Raw genomic sequence first — 20,361 nt, forward strand, 5'->3', positions numbered from 1 at the left:
TCTCTTAACAGCATGTCTTCTTATCTGTGTGTTTTGCAGGCTGGGTGTGATTGAAGAGGAAAGGGAGGAAGATGAGAGGAAGCTGAGTGTTGCCATTGCAGCAGCCGAGAGAGTAAATGTGCTGGTAAGTGAGATGAAGAAAGTCCACTGTCAAAGAACAGTGCTTGTAAATAGTTCACTTCAAGATCCACATTTTATTCTCCTGAACCCCACAGAGCAGTGTGCGCTGGTGCTCCCTGGTGGGCTATGATGGTACTGCAGGTCACCTGCATTTGTTATTCCTCGTTTATCTGCCTTGATTTGATCTAGAGAGTATATTTTGTCAGTCATCACGAAGGAAGTCCATATTCTTAGCCTAATGAGTTGATCAGAGATGAGGTTTAAGGGTCCAGTGGGATTCAAAAGATTTTCGCATTTTAAATTGAGATAGAAAAATAGAACCAAACCACTGATTTTTAAAATTTTCAGAAATCAAAAACTTTCTGGTAAAAGAATTTGTGTCCATAGAGAGAACGCTAACATAAAACAGTTCACTTAAATTATTAAGTAGTAACATTTAGTACTTTTTTATATAATTATAAATTTAATGGTTTTATTTTCTGTTCTGTTCTGACCTAGTTAGACTATTCTAACATGTGCAGCTACCGCAGGCTTTGGAATTTAGCCCAGGAATACCTACTTTCTTACGCTCTATATGCAATTAAATTTAATTTATGAGCAATATAACTGCATGATATTTATAAATGACACTTTGAGTCATGCTACCAGTAGAGGTGGTCACCTCTCTTTGCAAGCCCATTCAGTGGAGGAGTGAAGACAGCCAGAACTGGCTCAGAGCATCTCAGTCCAGCCCTGGGGGGTCCTTAAATTAAAACGTAGCAAACTAAAAGGCAGAAATATATTCATTAGTCTCTTAAAAACTGTGATGGAATCTGCTATTTAATAACAGAGGGTGCAGGTTATGTTTACTATGCAGGCAAACACAGTCTGCCTCAAATAGTAGAAGCTACCTGTGTTACCTTAATCATCAGCAGTCACTGAATTCTCTGAGATTTGTGATCGTTTCATAAACAACAGTGTATTTTATGCCTGATTAAATTAAACCCTCAAAATATTTAACAGAATGCCGGTGACTTTACTTTAGGGGAATGCCAAAACCTTATACAGGAAAAAGCCCGGATCACTGCTGATAGATAAACATCCTCTGCATATTTCAAACACTGCCTCTATTGTTATCAGTAGGCTAAAAGATTACAGTTTCATATGCTGTAGACCCATAAAAACGGAATATTTAAAAAGCAGTTAAATGCAACTATGCTGATTAAGTTTTATAAGAAATGATCTGAGAGTGGTTTAAGTGTATTTGATGCCCTTTAAACAAGCTAATTTGTATTTCTTAACCAAATATGTTCCCTTTAAGGTACTGGATATTTAAAGTTTAGCGACAGTGGTTGATTTCAGCATATTAACAGCTGTTTTTAATGTGCTCACACAGGAGGAGCAGTTTGCAGGTCTGCTAAGTGACCTTCAACAGCTCAGCGAGGCGTACAAGAGCAGCCAAAACAACACACAGCATCCTGAAAAACCACTCAACACCACCTGAACCCTGAGAAAAAGGGCTACGCTTTGGGCTTCATAGTTTTTATACACATACACACACACACACAGCCTGATGCCACAATCATGAATTCCTGGTTAGATATAAGTTTATTTTATAAAGATACCCATAATGAACTCCAGTTAAGGTGAATATGAAGGCTGAAGGATTTGTTCGCATTTCCTCTTTCACTGTATCTCTGCTTGTAAACCCTTTTTTTAAAAATAAAAAAAGCTGCTGCCTAATGTTTTTCTATTTAAGGAGTCTATTTTGCATTTGTCATGGTAAGTGGTCTATTTTGTGTCTATTTTAATCAAGAATAATCACTGTAACTTGATAATGATTATGGATTTGCAGGGACAGGTAACCCCAAAATCTATAGTCTTTCATGCCTGTAGTCATAGACTGTATAAAAAAAAAAGGAGAGCCACTATGATGTTACCCATTGGTTAGTGAAGAGTGTTTTCTCTGTCACCATCTCAGTGTATTAAGACTGTGTGGAAAAATCCACCACAAAGCAGGCCAAACAATCAAACAGAAAAGTAATACAATTCTAACAGAAAATAAAAATTAAAAAAGAAAAAAACAAATGAAGAAAAACACTTTAAAATAGGTTTGTAAAAATTTTAATGTGGAAGAACCTCCTGCCCCCAGAAAGCTGCATTAGTCAACTTTGCTGTCAGATAGAATGACAAAATGTAGCCTGGTAAAGACTACAGTATACATTTTAAATTTAGTAGTGGGTGGTAGTGTAGAGCAAGTGACAAGGAAAGGACAGCATCAGCAGATGGGTCAAATTTCTTTTAAGTGTACTATATTTCCTTGCATGTCCATTCTACCATTTTAAAACAACCCCAGTTGTCAAAATCTCACTTGTTTTATATAGAATTTTACACACATCTCAATGTCATTATCCTCTACCATTAGGAAATAGGTTAGACCAAACAAGATAATCGAAACAAATAAACAGGAATAAAATTATTCATCCAATTGACAGACTCATTTACACAGCTAAATGATTTGAAAAGTAAAACACTGCATATAGTACAACTCAAACGTTACTTTAAAGAAAATAAACAATACTATTAAAAGGAAAAAACCCTTCATTTGGTTGTGCCCAGTGAATCAATCAGTGACCTCATGACCTTATATAAACAGGAAGTGCTGGGTTGGCCCCTCCCACACACCTGCTTTGAACAAAGGGACAGACAAAGGTAAGTATAGCCAAAGCAACATAAGCAAACATAATTTACCAGAAATTTACCTGTCAACAGAAGAAGAGTCAAATCACCTGATGGTTAAGTAGTATTTGCTTTAAAAGAATATGCGTGCATGTAACATAATGCTACCACAAACAAACCCGGGATAGTATTTAGAGTAAAGTTACACCAGCAATATCTAAAATAAAGCATTACGGCCAACTGTAAAATAACATGGGATAAATTATCAAGATGTTTAAGGAACAAGAGGTAAATAAGTTCTACCACTTTTGGATTTTTGGCTTCACAACCCCCCTTCATGGTTCATGCACGTTGAAGTTCAGTTTGCTCTTGGGCATTTCATTCCAATGACACAAAATGCCATCATGTGATGGCGTTGCTGGATCCACTGTCCACCCAGTGTGTGATGACCCTCCTACAGGATTGCCCACGCCCAAGGGAAATACACCGCTCTCAAGGGCACTGCTTCTGAGGTGCTACTCCCTCTCTGATGAAGAGCAGGCTGAGAAACTCCTCTCTCTCGCGCCTGGGTGATGGTACCGCTCTTGAGCTCATGGAGAGCATGCTGTCCTTGCTAGAAACAAATGACGGAGGATTCCTCTTCACCTACCTCTTCCTCTGACAGCTGCCAGCTCCAGTGCGACCTGGCCTTGCCAACTCCCCGCTGCTGGCCGCGAGGGATTACCACTTGCGACTATGGAGCGCCTGGACATTGTGCAGTGCCTGGGCTTCCCCGTTACAAATGGTGCCCAAATCTGACGGTGGGAGGCGGCCTTATGAGAATTTTCGCCGTCTTAATAACGTCACAGCAAACAATCGCTATCCCATTCCCCACATCCAGGATTTTTCCGTCCATCTTCACGGGACCTTTATTTTTTTTGTAAGATTGATTTAGTACATGGGTATCACCAGGTTCCCATGCGCGCTGAGGATGTCCCCAAAGCCGCCAAAATTACTCCGTTTGGCCTTTTTGAGTTTTTGCGCTTGCCTTTCAGCCTGAAAGATGCCACCCAAACGTTTGATGGTCTTGGTCTTGTGCGGGCTGTGTTTCGTTTTTGTATATCTAGATGATATCCCGGCGGCCAGCAGTTCGAAGAGACAGCACACGTCCCATCTGCGTCAGGTTTTTCAGCGCTTGGCTGCATGTGGCCTAATCATTAACCCGTCTAAATGCCAGTTTGGGTTACCAATTCTAGACTTCCTGGGACACTGTATTTCCGCTGAGGGTGCGGTTCTATTGCCAAAGAAATTTGGGCTGTTCAAGGCTTTCCGCTTCCGACATCTATTAAAGCACTGCAGGAATTTTGGGGGATGGGAAATTTTTACAACCATTTTCTCCACAGAGTGGCACACCTGCTGCAGCCGCTATATGGCGCATTGAAGAGTAAAAAGGCTAATGTCTACAAGTGCAAAAAATAGGATGGTTGGTCACCCTACCCCTATGAAAAAAAATCTGGATGCGCCCCTGCTGCCCGACAGGGCTGGACTGGTAATCAGAAGACTTTATTTATCCCCAAGGGGCAATTAACAAACAACCGAGCATACGTTGAAGATTAGGACAATAAGAACAGGCAATAGGAGTGAGATAATAAATACACAGAATATACAGTTTTAAAATTACAGTTTTAAAATTAAAGTGACTGAAGGTGACTAAATAACTGCAAGTGACTAAAAGTGAATAAAGTGTCAGCAGTGTAAGAAGAGTGTAGTTTATGGGTGCGGGAAATGTTCTTATCGGCTGGAGTTAAAAAGCAGAGTGGTTTTGGGGACAAAGGTGGCTCTCCTCCTCTCAGTCCTGCAGGAAATGCAGCGGAGGCGTCGCCCAGAGGGGAGCCATTGAAATGTGGGGTGAAGAATGTGAGTGGGGTTGTTGATGATTTTGGCTGCCTGTCTAAGGGCGTGTTGGCTGAAAACCTGTGCCAGAGTTCTGACAGGCAGGCCAATGATTTTAGAGCACACTGATGCAGTGTGCTGCAGTCTGTTCCTGTTCTGGAGGCTGAGGGAGTGGAAACGGCAGGTGATGGACAAGGTCATGATGCTTTCCAGGAAGGCATAGTAGAAAGTCATCATGATGGGTGTGCTGACTCCAAAGGAGTTGAGTTTCCTAAGGAGGTAAAGCCGTTGATGGCACCTCCTGAGAATCTCCTCTGTGTTGGCAGAGAATTTCAGGAGGTTGTCAAAGATGGTTCCCAGGTATTTGTACTCAACTACCTCCACTGGCTTCCCATGGATGGTGGTGGTGACTGAAGCAGCCAGATCCCTCTGCCTACTGGAGAAGGTCACCACCATCTCTTTGGTTTTGCTCGCGTTCAATTCAAGTTTAGAGCTGTCACACCACTGTACAAACTCCTGCAGAGCGGGCCCATGGTGTTGTGAGGGGCCTGACAGCAGTGACAGGAGAACTGTGTCGTCAGCATATTTCGCCAGGTGACAGTTGGGCTGTGTGGATCTGCAGTCATCGGTGTAGGGGATGAAGAGCAGGGGGGAGAGCTCACAGCCCTGGGGGGAGCCAGTGCAGGTAGAACAGAGACCAGAAAGAGACTTGTTGACCTGAACCTTCTGAGTCCTGTTGGTCAAAAAGTCCAAAATCCACAGGATTAGCTGATCATCCAGGTGAAATCAGGTGGAAAGTTTAGTGGCCAGGATATGAGGCTGCAGAGTGTTGAACGCTGATGAGAAATCTGCAAACCGAAGTCTGGCAGAGGAGTCAGGGAGCTCCAGATGTTTGTGGATGGAGTCCAAGATGAAGATTTTGGCATCATTGACACCTCTGCATGCACGGTAAGCAAACTGGAGTGGGTCCATCAGGGGGTCAATTGCTCTTACGATGTGCTGTTTTATGATCTTCTCCATGGCCTTCATCATCAGGGAGATGAGGGCCACTGGACGGAGATTATTCAGAGACTTTTGGGTTGTTTCTTTTGGGGATGGGGGTGACTGTGGAGTGTTTCCACAGCTGGGGGACGGTGTGACTGTCAATTGAGTGTTGAAATAGAATCCAGAACACACTTCCTAGTTGCCCTGCACAGTGCCTCAGAACTCGACTGCTGATGTTGTCAGGGCCGGGTGAGCTCTTCTCCCTGGTCCTCCTGAGGGCTCTCACCACATCTTCAGTCCTGAAGGTGAGTGCAGAGCTGCCAGGTTTGAGTGAGGATCTGAACTCCTCAAGCTGGGCCATGTTGTCTGTCTCAAACCTGGTGTAGAACGCGTTGAGGTCGTCAGGGAGGGAGGAGGGGTTGCTGCCCTCCACCTGGATGGTAACCTGGTATACCACTGGCCACGTCGGTGGTCCGACGCACTTTGTGGCCGATGGGACTGGCCTGAAGGTGCACCTTACACGCTGACAGTGGCCCATTCATTCGTTTTCATTACTGACACTAGATTGCCCAATCAAACCTCTTAAAAGCCCCTCAAGTGTTGTGAGGGGTCTCTCCCCTCCCTTCGCTGTCCGCTAGTGTGCGCCGTGTAGAAAAAGTTAAGCACGAAAGTGGCCAAAAGGTGGAGTAGTAGGCTGAGAGAAAACAAGATAAAAAACCAAAAATAAATGCAGCAAATGTGTAAAATTAAGGACTGCTGCATCAGCTGCGGAGAAATAAGGAAGCGACTGAGGAAGCTGAAATGAACGTGGTGAGAAATTAGATGGAGGGAGAGATTAACAGGATTCAGGCAAAATGAATGGCTACTTTGGTGAAAAGCTAAGTGTAGCTTTTAATTATTGTCACGTGCTGCATGACTAACCCAACAACAACTGTACCAACCTGATTTAAACCTGTTTCAATACCAGTTATTTGGCCGCCTGGACCAAAAATGCCACGGCCGATTTTTATTTTTTAATTTTTTGTCTCAGTCCAGCCCTGATGGCATCCTTGTCATATGAGTCAAATCAGAACGATTTCTTTAAACAGCGCTAATAAATAAAACACAGAAATTCTATTTAATGTGTAGAAGTTATTCAATTTATATGATCAACTTAGCTTCAGGTAAAATGTTGAATTCCTTTTTGCACAAAATGACTTTGTGGATAAACCGGATCACTGATGGTGCTGACACAGCGAATGCTACTAAAAGTCTAAACAATGATGACTGTACACAAAAACAGGGAGCAGCTTTCCTCCTTCCGTTCTTTTGTCATTATCCCTGTTTGCTTGTGATCTGTCACGCGCTTCCCTCGTGCGTGTTAGTTTGGTTTCAGGTAGAGAGATTATGTACTTATGTAACTGGTTTCTGCCTGTGGTCCACTGCGTGTGCGCAAGTGCGCTTTTGAGTCACACGTACAGGGTTACAGGGTGGGAGGAGTGACTTCCGCAGGAGCTGTGAACTGCGTACAACACGGCAGCGTAAAGTCCGAAGTTGTTTATCCATTTGGACTGCGTGCTGCACACCCAAACGAATCCAGGTAATGACGGATAGTCCGAATATATTTAAGCGACTTTAATTTTGTGATTTATGTAAAAACGTGTCGCGCTTTATATTCAAATATATTATAGCAGGGTGGTTTATATGTTATATTAGCGGATTTTTATTCTTTTAAAAACAAAATTTACCGAATGTATCGAATATTAGTTTCAAGGAAAAAACGCGAAAAATTTTACTTTCGTTTTCCGCCTCCTCAAGTCAGTTTCGTTTCTGCCTCACAGGCTCACTCACATCAGTCCCATCATGGCCGAAGTGGACGAGTCTCAGTTTTCTATCATGAGTCTGGAGGATGAGCTGACCTGCAGCATCTGTCTGAGCACCTTTGACTGTCCGGTGACCATCCCCTGCGGACACAACTTCTGCCAGGACTGCCTGCTCGCCACATGGAAGGAGTCGTACAGCTGCCCTCAGTGTCGAACCCTGTTCGCCACCAGACCCGAGCTGAAGAAAAACACGGTCCTCACCGCCGTCGTGGAGACCTTTAAAGTGAGATCGAGCAAGAACGAACCCAACCTGACTGCAGAGGAGAGCCAAGTGAAGAAAAAGGAGATCCTCCGCTGTGATACCTGCATGGAAGCAGAGGCGTCGAAGACCTGCCTCACCTGCATGGCGTCTTACTGTGAGGAGCACCTGCGCCCTCACCGGGAAAATCCTATTTTCCGTCTGCACAGCTTGAGCGAGCCTGTCGGGGACCTGTTGGAGCGCATCTGCCCCGACCACCACAAGCTGATGGAGCTCTTCTGCACCCAGCATGATCGGCCAATCTGCAGCTTCTGCCTCCAGCAGGTCCACAAAGGATGTTCCTTCACAACCCCTGATGAACAAAGGAGCCGGAAAGAGGTGTGTGTTTGTCAGTATTCACCTGAGAAGTTTTAAAGAGCCACTCCTAAACAAAGATGGGTTTATTTTCCTTTTAAAACATAATTATGTCTTAGTTTCTGTATTTTCATCAGGATGGCTAGCCTGAGTTTCACGTACTTGAGAAAAGTGGTAGATGCCATGGATGAGTAGTTGTTCCAGTTCCACTTTTCAATCCATCAATCAAAATTTATTTATATAGCACATTTAAAAACAACAGTTTTGATCAAAGTGCGTCACAAGTTAGGAAATAAATAAAATAAGACAAAATTACCAAACAATACGAGACAAACATAGAAACCAACCAAATGATAATCAAACTATATTTTACGTCAGAGCCAGAGTAAAAAGATGGGTCTTTAAACGAGATTTAAAAGACTGAACAGGCTCAGAAGAGCAAATGGCAATCGGGAGGTTGTTCCACAGTCTAGGAGCTGCAATAGACTGGACTTTTATCCAGTACCTGGATACAGTCTATGGATGTAGCTATCATGACATCTCCCACTATTTATAAGAGTCCTGCAAAGCCTCAAGCTGTGTAGTTTTCCAGATGTCACAGATCTAGATAAGAAACTGAAACACGGATGATTATTGAATAACATATGCCTAGCCTGATTCATCCTCCTTTCTGACAGCAAATAGGACCATAATTCACAAAATGAGCATCATATTTTATTCATTAAGAGCTCAAACTAGCAATTTAGACCAGTGACCAGTAAAATGTGTACTGAGCTGAAGTAAGCTTCAGCTTGGTACTCAGTTGTAATGGAAAACGACTGAAATCAAGTAGAGTAAAGTTGAGTCGAGGCGAGTAGGTTCTAATGGAAAAGAGATATTAGACATGGCCTTTACTTTTCAGACATGGAAGCTACGTCCATCTTTTAACTCAGTTGTAGCAGTACCTTGTGGACAACTCGGAACAGATCTTTGCATTCACCCACGCAGATCCTCAAATAGTATAGGACCTACAAACCGCACACTACAACCTGATGAGGTCGAGTAGTCATTCCTACGTTTTGAATGTCCGTTTGGAGGCTCAGAAGGATCCATACATAATTGCTACATCATAGTGTGGCATTTCACAGAAACACAGGTGTTTGCACAGAGCCTTACGTTTACCTAAGAGACAACATTGATGAACCTTAGTAGTCCTTGCACAACTGCAGATGCAGAAACTAAGGCTACGTTCACACTGCAGGTCTTGATGCTCAATTCTGATTTTTTTGATCAAATCCGATTTTTTTTTTTTGGATTTTTTTTTTTTTTTTGTCTGCTTGTTCACACTACAACTAAAATGCGACAGCAAACGCTCTCTAGTGTGAACGCTCAAAGCGGCCCGCATGCGCAAAAGAAGACTTCACACACAACACGCTCTGTTTAGACCCAGAGCAAACAGTATTGTTTGACTGATGGCCCTTAATATAAAGACTTCGGACTTTACGTTTCCCAATTTTTGCTTTAAGTTATTTTGTTATTTACATAATAATGTAAATAACCTAATAATGATCCTTATTGCTGTTTTAGAGGAGCGGTGCTTCAAAGGATAGTTGCAGATTTCTGTCAGAATCTGCAGATTATACAGTACAAATAAAATGTTCACGTTGTCTTCCCAACAGTTTCACTGGATGGCCAGGAAGCGTTCACGATGTCTTCTCTGGTGCTGATAATTGGCGTCTGTCTTGTGTCGGTGACGTAAAAGACAGATTTAATGACCGTTCAAACAGCAGTCGCTTTCTAAAACATCAGATATGTATCGGATTCAGTACCACATACGAAAGTGACCCAGATCGGATTTGAAAATATCGTATTTGTGCCGTTCACACTGTCACACCATGATCGATATGGGTCGCATAGGGTCAAAAAAATCTGATTTGATGCGCTTTCGCCTGCAGTGTGAACGCAGCCTAATACTGGCAGGTGTCTCACAGTTTGAGAACTGCTTTAAAATATGAATGAGTGGAATTCCTTTTTAGCTGCTCACAGCTTTAAAAGTTTGGGTTGAACGTCTGTTATCTTTCGATATTGGTTATGCTGTCATTAGAATATCTGAATTATGAAAAGAGAGACTTGATAACCTGAGTATAACCATAGCATCCATTTAGGAGTTTACCCTCATTGTGAAGCCAGAAAGCCAAGGTTACGGCCAAAGTTATCACTTATGCCAACAAACTTTTTTTTTTTTTTTTTTTTTTTAAAGAGACAGGGCTAAAGTGACTGTATCATGTTTCCCTCTTTGCAGTCTGACCTGAGGAGCAATTTGGGTTTGCTGGATGGGAAGATTGTGAAAAATGAGACCATCATATTTGAAATGAAGGACATGCAGAACAAGCTAAAGGTAAGACTTCTCATAAGCAAAAACAAAGACGAGGCTAAAGGAACATTTTGTATTACTTTGAATTATTTCTTTGCTGATCCAGTTATGAATGTTTTCTCACTCCTGTCCTCCAGGACTTGGCGACCAGCAGGAAGAGAGCTTTGACAGCTGAGTATCAGCAGATGAAGGAGATGTTGGTCCAAGATGAGCGCGAAGCTCTGAACGCAGTGGACCGAGAGGTGGAAACTGGTCAGACCAAACTCAGAGTTCTTATGAAGAAGTTTGGTGACAACATTGACAACATGACGAAAGCTAAAGAAGAAATCCACAGCCTGCTGAGTCGCTCTCAAACCCAGGCCTTCCTGCAGGTGGGACGTCTGTGATTCTTAATTCATACAGCTGCTAGTAATGATAACATACTAACGCATGATAAAAAGTGAGTAAAGGTTCTAAAACAGAGACTTGAATCACGATAAAAGCAGCCGCACCCTCATGTTGCCTTTCCCCTTCCTGCAGTGTGAGCTGTAATTTACAAAGTGAACAGCATGTTCATTTTGCTTGGCAAAGTATAAGAATACCACCTTGACCCATTCAATCGTAGACTGATATCAGGGTCTGGCTCTCTACTAGTTAAATGTTCTGTGTGGAAAATTGCTGGAAGAATTTCAAACACCCCACTTACTTTGATGACGAATGGCTTTTGTTTCCAAGGAACAGAGGGGGTAACGAATAAGGTCCATGGTGATGTTGGCCAAGAATTTCATAGTCGGTGTGTCTCGAATCTAAAATGCCAAGCAAACCACATTTCAGAACCTTGGACCTTGATGTTTGAGTTTTATTGCTTGAAAATGGGTGAAATGTATCAAATGGGAATTTTAAAAAAAGTTGACAGTTTCCCTATGACAACAAAAAAATAGCAAAAATTCAAAGAAGAATTCCTTGGCTATCATAACTCTAATCACTTCCCCTCTGTTTTGGAGAACCAACCATTGCCTTTATTATGAAAAGCTTTGATAGTTTTTTTTTTTTTCTTCTAAACATGTTAGAATATTTCAGGCTCCTTGAGCTCCCTAAACGGCACTTACGACCTTTAAGCCACAGATCTGTCGGGCTTATGGGGCTAGGTCAGTTTTAAATGAGGTAGTGTTTTAAATGTTGGGTGACAGCACACCCAACATCGGTTATGGATAGACACTTTAAACAAGAAGTTAGGGTTAGGTCAAGCTGTTGGGTTGGCTTTAAATGCCATTGTTGGTTCGGGTTGGACACCAAACCCAACCTGTTGAAGGTCAGGTTAAACAATTGGGTCACATATAATTGAGTTTTGTAAGCTAGGTTTGGGTACAAAGCCTAGGTGACTGGGCTTAAGTTCAGAGTCGGCAGCAGACCATTTAAACTTGAGGGGCAACTAACTGTAAACAGGAGAGTATTTGGCTTACGTCTCTCTGCTGTTCCAACCAAAAACAACCATATACACCTAATATACTCACAGAGAAATGTAACCACCCAAAATGATAAAAGCCCCAACCAGTCAGGGCACATAGTTGCCCCTCCTTGAGCCTGCTTCTGGCGTAGGGTTCTTCCTGTTAAAAGGGAGTTTTACTTTCCCACAGTCACAGAGTTGTTGGAGTTTTCTCTGCTTTATTTTAGTGTCCCAACTTTACAATATAAAGCACATTGAAGCAAATGTTTTTGTGATCTGGTGCTATATAAATAAACCACTCCCTAATATATGTTTTATTCAGCGAGACTCGAAACTAGCAAATGAGGTCATACAATCAGCAGTAAAGCATTTAGAACCAAACTCGTTAAAAGTCAGAGGAGTCTCCGCTTGCTAGGCATTGTCAGCAACGTCTAATCAATATATTGCATGTAAATAGTATTGTTTGGGGATGATGGCTGCCCCCACCTGAGCCTGGTTCTGCTGGAGGTTCCTGTTAAAAGGGAGTTTTTCCTTCCCACTGTCACCACCTGCTCATAGGGGGTCGTTTGATTGTTGTGGGTTTCTCTGTATTATTGTAGGGTCTTTATGTTACAACATAAAACCCCATGAGTCAACTGTATTTTGGATTTGGTGCTAAATAAGTCAAATATAATTTAATTCTAAACAATTGTTGTTCTCTAACAGAGATGTGATTTCTGATTTTATGATAGTTGTGTTAGAGGGATATTTTAACACAACATCACAAAAACCCCACATGTACACATAGATCTGTTTGTTTATTATAAATGTATTACATCACATAGTAGTTTATTACATTTTGTAAAAGGGGATATGATTATCTTGACTGAGCGTACAACATTGTGTTCCTCTCTTCTCAGGCACCATTTAACCTCCCCCAAGCTATTAACTTTGAGCCTTACTCCCCTAAAATCAGCCTGGACTCCAAGAAGGTTTTGGCATCACAGGCCTTTGCTGCTGCCCTGAAGCAGCATCTGACAGAGATCTTCAAACAGCCCGTCGAGAGCCGACTACCATTAAATACACCAGGTGAGTGCATGGACACGTTTTGTCTGACGTTTTAAGGTTTAAGGTTCATTGAGAAAGTTTAGTGAAGATAGTGTCCAATTTTGTTGCAGAAGTTAACCCTGATATTTTGGCAGCTGGTGAGTTGTTTCATGTGGGGACCAATGAAAACAAGATTCCAATCAAACTGCTCAAAAATTTAAGGGAACACTCAAATCGTGTATCGGATCTTGTTGAAGGAAAAATTCAAGTTGAACATCTTTACTGAGAGCAGGATAAAAATCACACCAACTATCAAGGCAGTTAATATTGTTCAAGTGTTCCCTTAATTTTTTCTGAACAGTATATTTTGAAAATACTCAAATTGATACCGCGTTCTGTGGTCGAGGTTGAATACATTAAGTGTTGATAAAGAGTCAGTACTGTAATGACTCCATGTTCATGCTTTCATTGAAAAATCAGGTTCAGCCTACACTACACTGTGGTCTACAGTGGGGTCTCCACTGGGCTCCGGAAATTTATTGGAATATGGTAAGTCAATTCATCTGTCCAGTACCAGGTTTATAAAACAAGATTTTTAGAACAGGTCAAGCATAAATGTCTGTTCTTTTATTTACTGCTTCTTCAGAGGGGGAGTCCAGTCCAGGTCACCTTAAACTCCCCAGGTCTCACAGTCCAGGTCCTCAGGCCAAAACAGCCCAGAAGAAAAAGACTCCAAGTATGAAACAGCTTTAATTTTCGTTTTGTGTTGCCGTCTTGTGGTTGAACTGTATTGTCGATACTGAGCACATAACGATATGTTTGTGGAGATTTTTCATTATTTTAGTTGTATGGTCATGCAGTTTTTTTTTATGAACTACAGGTGTACAGGAAATGACTTTAGCCTCTACATTTACTGATGTGACTTGTACAATACCACCAATAATGATAAATTATTCAGACATTTTATATTCATGCATTATTTGTAATTTAACTCATAGTTCAAAGAATTTAGTTAATTCACTTCATGAAATCAGTCAATATTTGTAGTGTTTGATAAGGAAAAATGTCATCTTCCATTTAATTGGCACAGCAACTCAAAAACCAGCAAAATGTCTATAAATGTTATTCATATCTAATAAGACTAAAAATAGATTTTATTGTAATCCTAAATTCTGTTATAATTTGTTTTGACTTCTGTGATTTGCAGTCAGCACAGAGGGCTGTCAAAGTCTCTTATTGTGAAAGGCAATGACAGGAAGAAGCAGTTTTATTGCACAGAAATGGGTTTCTGGTATGGGTCAGGCAACAGCCATTAAAGAAGTATTCCTCTACATCAGTGATTCCCAGAATGTGGGCTGGGACCCCCTGGTGGGCTGCAAGAAAATGTAATCCCATTACATTAGAAAATGTATTGTGTGACCCAGTGGCACTTGGGTTGCACATTGACCTTTACACTTTGCGTATGACTGCGTGGCATTATCAATTTATAGCCAACAGCCTGTGTTGTTTATGGTTATTGGGGGTTTTTTAATAGCATTTTTTAGTAAATACATCTCTTTATCTATATTTAGCATTATCTTATCTTGGGGCAGCACGGTGGAACAGTGGTTAGCACTGTTGCCGCACAGCAAGAAGGTCCTGAGTTAAATTCCACCATCAGGCTGGGGTATTTCTGTGTAGAGTTCGCATGTTCTCCCCGTGTTTGCGTGGTACTCCGGGGACGCCATTAAAGACACGCAGTTTGCGGGGATAGATTAATTGATTAATCTAAATTGCCCATATGTGTGAATGTCGGAGTGATTGTGAGCACGAATGGTTGTCTGTCTCTGTGTTGGCCCTGCGACAGACTGGCGACCTGTCCAGGGTGTACCCTGCCTCTCGCCCTATGAAAGCTGGGATAGGCTCCAGCGCCCCTGTAAAGGATAAGCGAATGATGGATGGATCTCTTTATCTTGTATTTTGATCAGAGTGAAAATTTAGATTGAGTGGGAAAGATGGGATTTTCTTTAAGTTGGCTGCAGAACTCTTGACTTTGGGAATGGCTGTTCTACATGTTTGCTTCACATTTGTACTGCGCTTAATTTGAAGCTCCTCTCTAAATGAATGGGAGCAATTCCATACTGTAAATTTGTTAGTCAACAGGATAAAAAAAAAAAACTCCCACATATTTGGAATCATCATTCATTTCTGATTTAAAAAAAGCCTTTAAAAATATTTATACTTGTAATTTAATATTTGTACTTTCTACTGTGCACATGGAGCTGTCTGCAGCTTCATTAGTGGCTCATTTCAGAATGCTGATGTCTGACTCACCCACTGAGCACACAGAAAGCTGAGGCAAAATATGCTTTCCTATATCATTACAATAAAAAGCAGATATGCCTGATATCACTGTTTACATGGGTGAAACTACACAAATGGCTCACTTGCTTCCTGGTTTGACTCTTGAATGAGGGGGGACAAAAGACCGTCGTTGCTGTTACAAAATCCTCCCACAAATTTGAGGTCCATGCCGCTCTTTCGTTTAAGAGTTTGTCTCTTAAATCTGATATATGCACATTTAATTTTATAAATACTTCTCTTGTTTTTCTAGAACCCAAACCAAAAAATCCTCAGACCACTGGGGACGGTATGGGTGATAAAAATACTGGCCGTTCAATGGAAAACCTGTTGGAGTTTGGAGGGAAACCCAGAGGCCGTACTCCTGCAGCTGAACCTAAACAGAAACCAGGTAAACGTCAGATTTTTGCGTTTTATGCTAAACCTTGCTTAAAGCTCAGAAATGGACTAGTTTATGGGAGCCTGTTCCTGTTGTTTGAGATCTAATCGCATTTGTCTTTAATTGTAGAAACTACAGATATTCCCCCAGACATAAGCACAGCTGAAAAGAGAAGTGAACTACTGAAATGTAAGTGTAGCAGGTGTCTTTCCATCATGTGGTAACAGCAGCTGTTGCTGTTGTGAAATGATCTTTCTTTTTGTCCGTTCCAGATGGCACAGTACTCACCTTCAATCCAAGGACCGCCCATAAACGCATCGCGCTGACTGAGAACTTCACTAAGGCCTCGGTGTCAGACGATCACATAAACTACCCCGACTGCCCCGAACGCTTTGCTGTCTGCTCCCAGGTGCTCGCCTCCAAGGGTTTCTCTACAGGGCGCCATTACTGGGAAGTGCGACTGAGCAGCAGTAACTTCGTTGGCATAGGCTTGGCTTACAACAACATCGACCGCAAAGGCCCGACCAGTCGACTGGGCCGCAACGCCCAGTCCTGGTGCGTCGAGTGGTTTAATGTCAAGTTGTCAGTCTGGCATAACAGCAGCGAGACCGTGCTTGCTAATCCAAATCCAAAGCGCGTAGGCGTGCTGTTGGATTGCGAGGCCGGCACTGCTACATTCTACAACGTGGCTGACAGGGCGTATCCCTTCCACTCCTTCATGTTCCCCTTCGCTCAGGCTGTCTATCCAGCCTTCTGGATTTTCTCGAGTGGCTCCTTCATTACTTTGTGCAAGCTGCAGTAATGAGTTTGCAGTCAGCCAGTCGGCTCTTTGTTAAAGGTGCCCAGTGGAGTTTTCTTGTAAACACGTCACTTATTGTCACTATGTAACTATACGCAACTGTAGAATATTCATTACATTTTTTTTAGGTCTAAAAGTGCAGGAAAGAAATTTTGCAAAGCTAATTTATTAAAATGCATTATGTAATTAACAAGGTAATTATTATGGTTAACAAGCTGCCTTCTACTTAACTGCATGTGTAGGTGTTGGTCGCTGCATTTTTATTTTTTTTTTTTGGCTTGTTGGATTCATGAACTGGTTCAGTAAATAACCATGAAACTAAATTGAGGCATCAGTGCATAGTTAGAAGCTCCACAGGGCACCTTTAATCAATCGCTCGTTATTACAGACTTAATCTACATAAGATTATATACAATTATTTAAATGGAGGAACAAAAAAAGATTGATTAGAAAAAGTAATTAGTTAGCAATAAATTTTGAATGTTTTAAACACCAAAAAGTTGAACCACGATATTTTTCACATCTGGACCGATTATAGCTGCTCTCTGGGAACTATTTGTTCAGCTGTTGTTGAAGAGGAAAATGTTGTCTTTACACAACTGATCAGCATCTTTGTTGACGTTTGATCAGGTTAAATATCACTGTCTCATAGAGATTTCTGTTACTGCTTTTCATGTACATCACGGGTGTCAAACATGAGGCCCGTGGGCTAGGATTGGCCAAACAAAGATTCCAAACTGGCCCACTTTGGAAAATGTGAAGAAGGGCAAATATTTTGGACTCTTAACTGTATTTTCATAGGTCTTACAGCTTTTGCTGCAGGTATAGACCTTCCCCATGCCGATTCATCTACATCAAAGTACATGGGTAACTGACAGACATGAGTAGAAATGTCACTTTCTATAGAAATGTGATTATTTTTACAATGGGTCAACATAAAAAACGCATTTTCTGTGAATTAACAAAAATATTCTGTTTTATAATTGCAGTCTGGGCAGTGAGCAATGAGCGCCTTCCTGTAATTATACACATTTATTAATTTTCATTTTAAGCCCAGAGACATGCTGACAGATTTCTGTTTGCTACAGCAGGACTTCCTTATGATGTAGAAAAAGAGATGTGCTTTTGAAACTGCATCTTTATACTGGCAGAACTGGGAGTTTCACAGGTTCAGCCCACTTAAGATCAAAGTGGTCTGTATGTGGCCCACAGTGGGAAATGAGTTTGACATTCCTGATGTACGATAAGCAGAACTGTTGCTCTAGTTGCCAAATCTTGGGGCCATTTCCAACTTTTTTGAACCTCTGACCGCCCCATGACCATCCACCCGTTTACAATAACGATGACATTGCCACAGCACGTAATGTTAATGCCTAAGTTAGGCAGCAAAGCATTCTTGTTGCAATCAGTGCTGTCAATGCACTGTCCTGCTACAGAGTGATAATTTCTTGGTGGTATTTGAGGGTAATAAAACGTTCAGCTACACGTGTGCATCCAAATACTTGCTGTGCAATGCGTGTAGCTGTACTTGCCGATCTCAAAATGGCAAGTGGGAGAACAGAAATGCTCGATTTGAGACGCAGAATGTGAATGTCCTGATTAGTAGTGCTTTCTGCTAATAATGTCTGTAAGATCTGAGGAATATATGGCAGCGGTTTCTCGGTCCTGTCTGACAGTACTAGTAGACAGAGTTACGCAAACAACCGAAGTGGGCATCAAGAGTTAATAGCATGTCATATCTGATGTTATTAACTTTTATTATCTGTGCTGGATGTGATATTCAGCAGCTGATTCATTTAAATGAATCTGTCTCAAAACGCAGGTAATGCACTATCCTGTTTTTTCTAGTGACTGTGAAGCAAATATGTGTTCAAGTCACTTTAGGAAAAGTATTTAAAAACAAAGTTTGCTTTTAAAACTGCATCAAGTCAAAATGAAATGTCTTGGTGTCGAGAGAAAGCAGGATAGAAAAAAACATCAGACCTAAACTCAAAAGATAAAAACCATATAAATGTATGTTGTTGTTTTTTAATGTATACAATAATTTCACTTTCAATGGTGTCAGGGTTTCCTTGTGGTGTTTTTATTTTTCGGAGAGTTTATTTATTTCCTGCTTTTTCTGCAGTTCTTGCAGAACACACACATACAGTGTGTGTCCTGTGCAGGTTATGTATCGTGCACTGTAGAACAGATGTGACTACAGCTGGATCAAGCAGGGAGTCTACCTGTGAAGCGCATGTTTGCGTAGTGTTTCGATATCAATTCTGCATGTGGAGACTTTGTTTTAGAGTGTGGGAACTGAGGTTCTAAGACTGGGTGATGCAGCGGTTTTTCATGATATGAACAATGTGTGGTGACTTTAAAGATTTGCCTCAGCGTTACGTTACAAAAATGCTCAAATCTGTCCAAACTGTAAACGAAGAAATTATTTGTAAATACCTGACATCTGAAGATTGATATGAAGCTAGAGTGACTTCCATTTGTCAGTTTCTTAAAATATGTTTCTGTGACATGATTGGCTGCTTAATGTGCGCAAGCACCGCACATGTCATGGAAATTTTATCAGCATAAGAGAATCTATGCTGTAGCTTGTATCATCCAGCTCCAAATGCTCACTTCTTTCAACTGATGGGAACAGAAGCCATGTTTCCTCTGTTTTCATCATGTTCTGAAAGTCTCTCTCCTCTTTGGTATTCGGGTTGTTTTTATGGCAAGAGTCACAGATTATCTGCAGCTGATCAGATCCTGGATTTGATCTTGGGATATCATGCTTGCATGGGATGCCCCATAGAAATAAAATGCTATACACGTTTTTCTATGGTAGGCATACTAAACTAACCATCAGAAAACCTTGTTGGCTTTAAAAAGGTGGAGGAAATGTAGCAAAACGTACAGTTTCAAAGGGGTAAATTATTTGTTGTAGCAAAGTTTACTCCGGCCTGTAAGAACGACTCTCTTCCTGATGTGGCATACTCCAGTCCACCAGGTGTTAAAGTGTTTAATATAGTGATCATTTTAAGAGTCAGACGTGCATCTTATAGAAATGAGACTAAGTGTTGAACATCTTCGGTGTGCTTTAACAGTGAAGTTTGTGGTTCAGTCACAGCTCCTAACTTTGTTCTTTTTGACAAAGTTGGACAAACTTTACTATATTTAAAAGGTTCAAAACACACTTTTGTTCAGACTGAGTGATAAGCGAGGAAAGGTTCACACATAAATGGTGTGCAATCCATAAACTAAGTATAATTTTAGGTTGTACACTGATATTGGTGTACTGGATCTGATCCTGTGTGGTGCAATCAGCTTATCACAGTGGAGAAAGCATAGAAGGGTTTAAGAAACTATCAATACCTCTCCTGGACCGTGGTGACACTTGTGTACTCTTACTACCTTACGTTGAAATCACATAATAGTGGTGTATACAATGAATCAAAACTTCTTTTTTTTTAACTTCCTGTAGTACTTTTTGAGTTTAAGCAGACTCCAGGACTGAGATGATTTGTTCTGTGTAAATTAGTGAATGTCAGCTTAACTGTAGTCTTTGCATCACACAGAAGTGTAGCAGTACGTGTGTTTCTGTAACGCTTCAGTGGTTAACCATCTTGTGCTCTTACTGTCTTTGAAAAAGTGCTTGTTAGTACATTATATTTAAGGTGTTCATGCTGTATTCTCTTGAATTGCTATATTGCATAATCAAAAACTGCATTGCAAGTTAACCAGTGAATATTGCTAATAAAGGGTTTTTCTGATTCTCAAATGGCTTTGTTTCTTTTAAAGACACTTTAAGCCAAATAAGATGCAGGTCACAGAATTTTGCTCTTTTGCTGCCACATATCAACATCACCCGCCCACATCTCATGTCTAGTTCAGATGCAAGACCTGAGGCGGACGATCTGATTTCCTCGTGTCAGCATTGTTCCCACATCATCATAATTAATGTTGTTCCAGGTTCAACATTGCAAGTGACCAATCACCTTCTTGTGACGTCA

The 20,361-nt window shown here is 41.3% G+C and overlaps 2 protein-coding genes across 5 annotated transcripts in view; both read left to right on the top strand.

The window, feature by feature from the left end:
• The window catches only part of rasal3 (RAS protein activator like 3), a 13,457-nt gene extending 11,605 nt beyond the window's left edge, over positions 1 to 1,852 (top strand). For both annotated transcript variants that reach the window (XM_005737339.1, XM_013911938.1), the window contains 2 exons: positions 40 to 124; positions 1,496 to 1,852. In XM_005737339.1, the coding sequence (XP_005737396.1) occupies positions 40 to 124; positions 1,496 to 1,603 (193 nt within the window). In that variant the 3' untranslated portion in view covers positions 1,604 to 1,852. The remainder of the gene's footprint in view (positions 1 to 39; positions 125 to 1,495) is intronic.
• A 925-nt stretch (positions 1,853 to 2,777) lies between these two features.
• On the top strand, positions 2,778 to 20,129 carry LOC102213295 (E3 ubiquitin/ISG15 ligase TRIM25-like). Of its 3 annotated transcripts, XM_005737340.1 has the most exons (12): positions 2,784 to 2,811; positions 7,071 to 7,213; positions 7,455 to 8,073; positions 10,331 to 10,426; positions 10,540 to 10,773; positions 12,728 to 12,896; positions 12,986 to 13,012; positions 13,335 to 13,403; positions 13,501 to 13,590; positions 15,448 to 15,585; positions 15,703 to 15,762; positions 15,846 to 20,129. In XM_005737340.1, exons 3-12 carry the CDS (start codon positions 7,477 to 7,479, stop codon positions 16,373 to 16,375), a joined length of 2,010 nt encoding a protein of 669 aa, XP_005737397.1. In that variant the 5' UTR covers positions 2,784 to 2,811; positions 7,071 to 7,213; positions 7,455 to 7,476; the 3' UTR covers positions 16,376 to 20,129. The 3 variants fall into 3 exon arrangements, with proteins under 3 accessions (XP_005737398.1, XP_005737397.1, XP_005737399.1); XM_005737341.1 differs by lacking the exon at positions 7,071 to 7,213 and having other exon boundaries at positions 2,778 to 2,811; XM_005737342.1 differs by lacking the exon at positions 12,986 to 13,012.
• Positions 20,130 to 20,361: the final 232 nt, after the last annotated feature.

This window comes from Pundamilia nyererei, unplaced genomic scaffold, assembly GCF_000239375.1.
Source record: "Pundamilia nyererei isolate P.nyererei 1_Seehausen unplaced genomic scaffold, PunNye1.0 scaffold00075, whole genome shotgun sequence".
NCBI classification, from domain to species: Eukaryota; Metazoa; Chordata; class Actinopteri; order Cichliformes; family Cichlidae; genus Pundamilia; species Pundamilia nyererei.